The sequence below is a fragment of the Propithecus coquereli genome, unplaced genomic scaffold (genome assembly GCF_000956105.1).
Source record: "Propithecus coquereli isolate 6110/MARCELLA unplaced genomic scaffold, Pcoq_1.0 Scaffold174, whole genome shotgun sequence".
NCBI lineage: Eukaryota > Metazoa > Chordata > Mammalia > Primates > Indriidae > Propithecus > Propithecus coquereli.
Genome location: NW_012142080.1, coordinates 1,124,079 through 1,125,535, shown reverse-complemented (window position 1 = coordinate 1,125,535; position 1,457 = coordinate 1,124,079). Strand labels below are relative to the sequence as shown.

The following is a 1,457-nucleotide window of genomic DNA, read 5'->3' as shown; positions in this document are numbered from 1 at the left end:
ACCATTTTATGTGCAATGTACTTAAATAGTTCTTCTATTGTAAGCAATTGGATCAGCATTTTGCAAGTACAAAATACTATACATGCAAACAAAAACTATAAAGCAATGTACACTCTGAGTGTACATTTCAAATCAGAATATTATATGATGGAAAGCCTACAGGTTTGTGGGAATGATTTAGGGATTTACCTTCCCAGGACATCGCATCCCATGCCTATTATTTCAGGACTGTGTTGTTTTGTTTTGATTTTCCTTTTTTTTTTTTTAGATCAAGATCAGACAAGTTCCCGAGGCATATGAAAGAATAATCTTGATAGCAATAAACATAACTTTCAATTACTTTATTGCCTGTTATAGGTGGCTGCTTTGGAATTTTGGATTAGCATCACAGTTCATTTTATGTGCCACAAATGTTAACATGTTGTACTTATTTGTGACAACTATTGTCACTTTGTTGTTGCAATTGCCAGAGCAAGATGACATTTGCTTTATCAAATGTTACTTGAAGATAGAATTATTATCTTAAGCAGAGGTACATGGGTTTGTTATGCTGATACTGATTTTGAATTAAATTAATCATGTGACCAGTGTTTGTTTTCTGTCATTCAGTCTTTAGAAGAGAGAGAATGTTCATTCTAGCTAGAGTTTGGCTTTATACTTCTCAAACTGCCTTAAGTTAAAGGTTAAAAAAATGGGGGGAAACAAAAGGACTTGAATACTTGAAGAGAAAATCCTTTTTTGCCTATCCTGCTTCTATAAATATCTGTTTATCTCATATATCCGTATAGGTGTATCTTCAATACAATAGGAAACAGCAAGAATAGTCACTGGCTAAACCTTATCAGACTTATTATATGACTTATCAAACATAAAGATATAACTTAGCAATAAATATTAACCCTTTGAAGTTATATACCTTAGTAATTACTTATTGTTCCTGACACTGATAATAACGATATGTTAATGCAACTAAAAATTATGTTTTTATTATACAATTAGAATAATCACATAAGATCTCTTTTTTTTGTCTTTATGCAATATTTTTCTTCACATTCAATAAAAATATATTCAATTAAGAAGAAGTTTCTGGTTAGCACATTTTAATGTAGTTATTCATATTCATGGACCATATACAAACCTGTAATTGCTTTTCCAACCCAGTGAGCTCTTGATTGTTCCAAATATTTATTTTCTGTCTGCCTTCTCAGCTGGGCGACACGGGTCGGTATACCTGCATTGCATCAACCCCCAGTGGTGAAGCAACATGGAGCGCTTACATTGAAGTCCAAGGTAAATTAGACAGTATTTCTGCCTTAAAATAAAGCTTCAAATGCAATTGTTTACTTACTGGTAAACTGATGGATTAAATGTCCTGGTCCCAGAGTAGGTCTATGTATGGATATGTCATCTACATTTATATGCTTATCTGTATTTGTGTAAACATCTTTCTTTTATCT

The 1,457-nt window shown here is 32.3% G+C and overlaps 1 protein-coding gene across 1 annotated transcript in view; it reads left to right on the top strand.

The window, feature by feature from the left end:
* ROBO1 (roundabout, axon guidance receptor, homolog 1 (Drosophila)) overlaps positions 1 to 1,457 on the top strand; it is a 142,824-nt gene that overhangs the window by 65,440 nt on the left and 75,927 nt on the right. Inside the window, exon 9 of the mRNA XM_012642110.1 lies at positions 1,209 to 1,302. Coding sequence (XP_012497564.1) covers positions 1,209 to 1,302 — 94 coding nt within the window. The remainder of the gene's footprint in view (positions 1 to 1,208; positions 1,303 to 1,457) is intronic.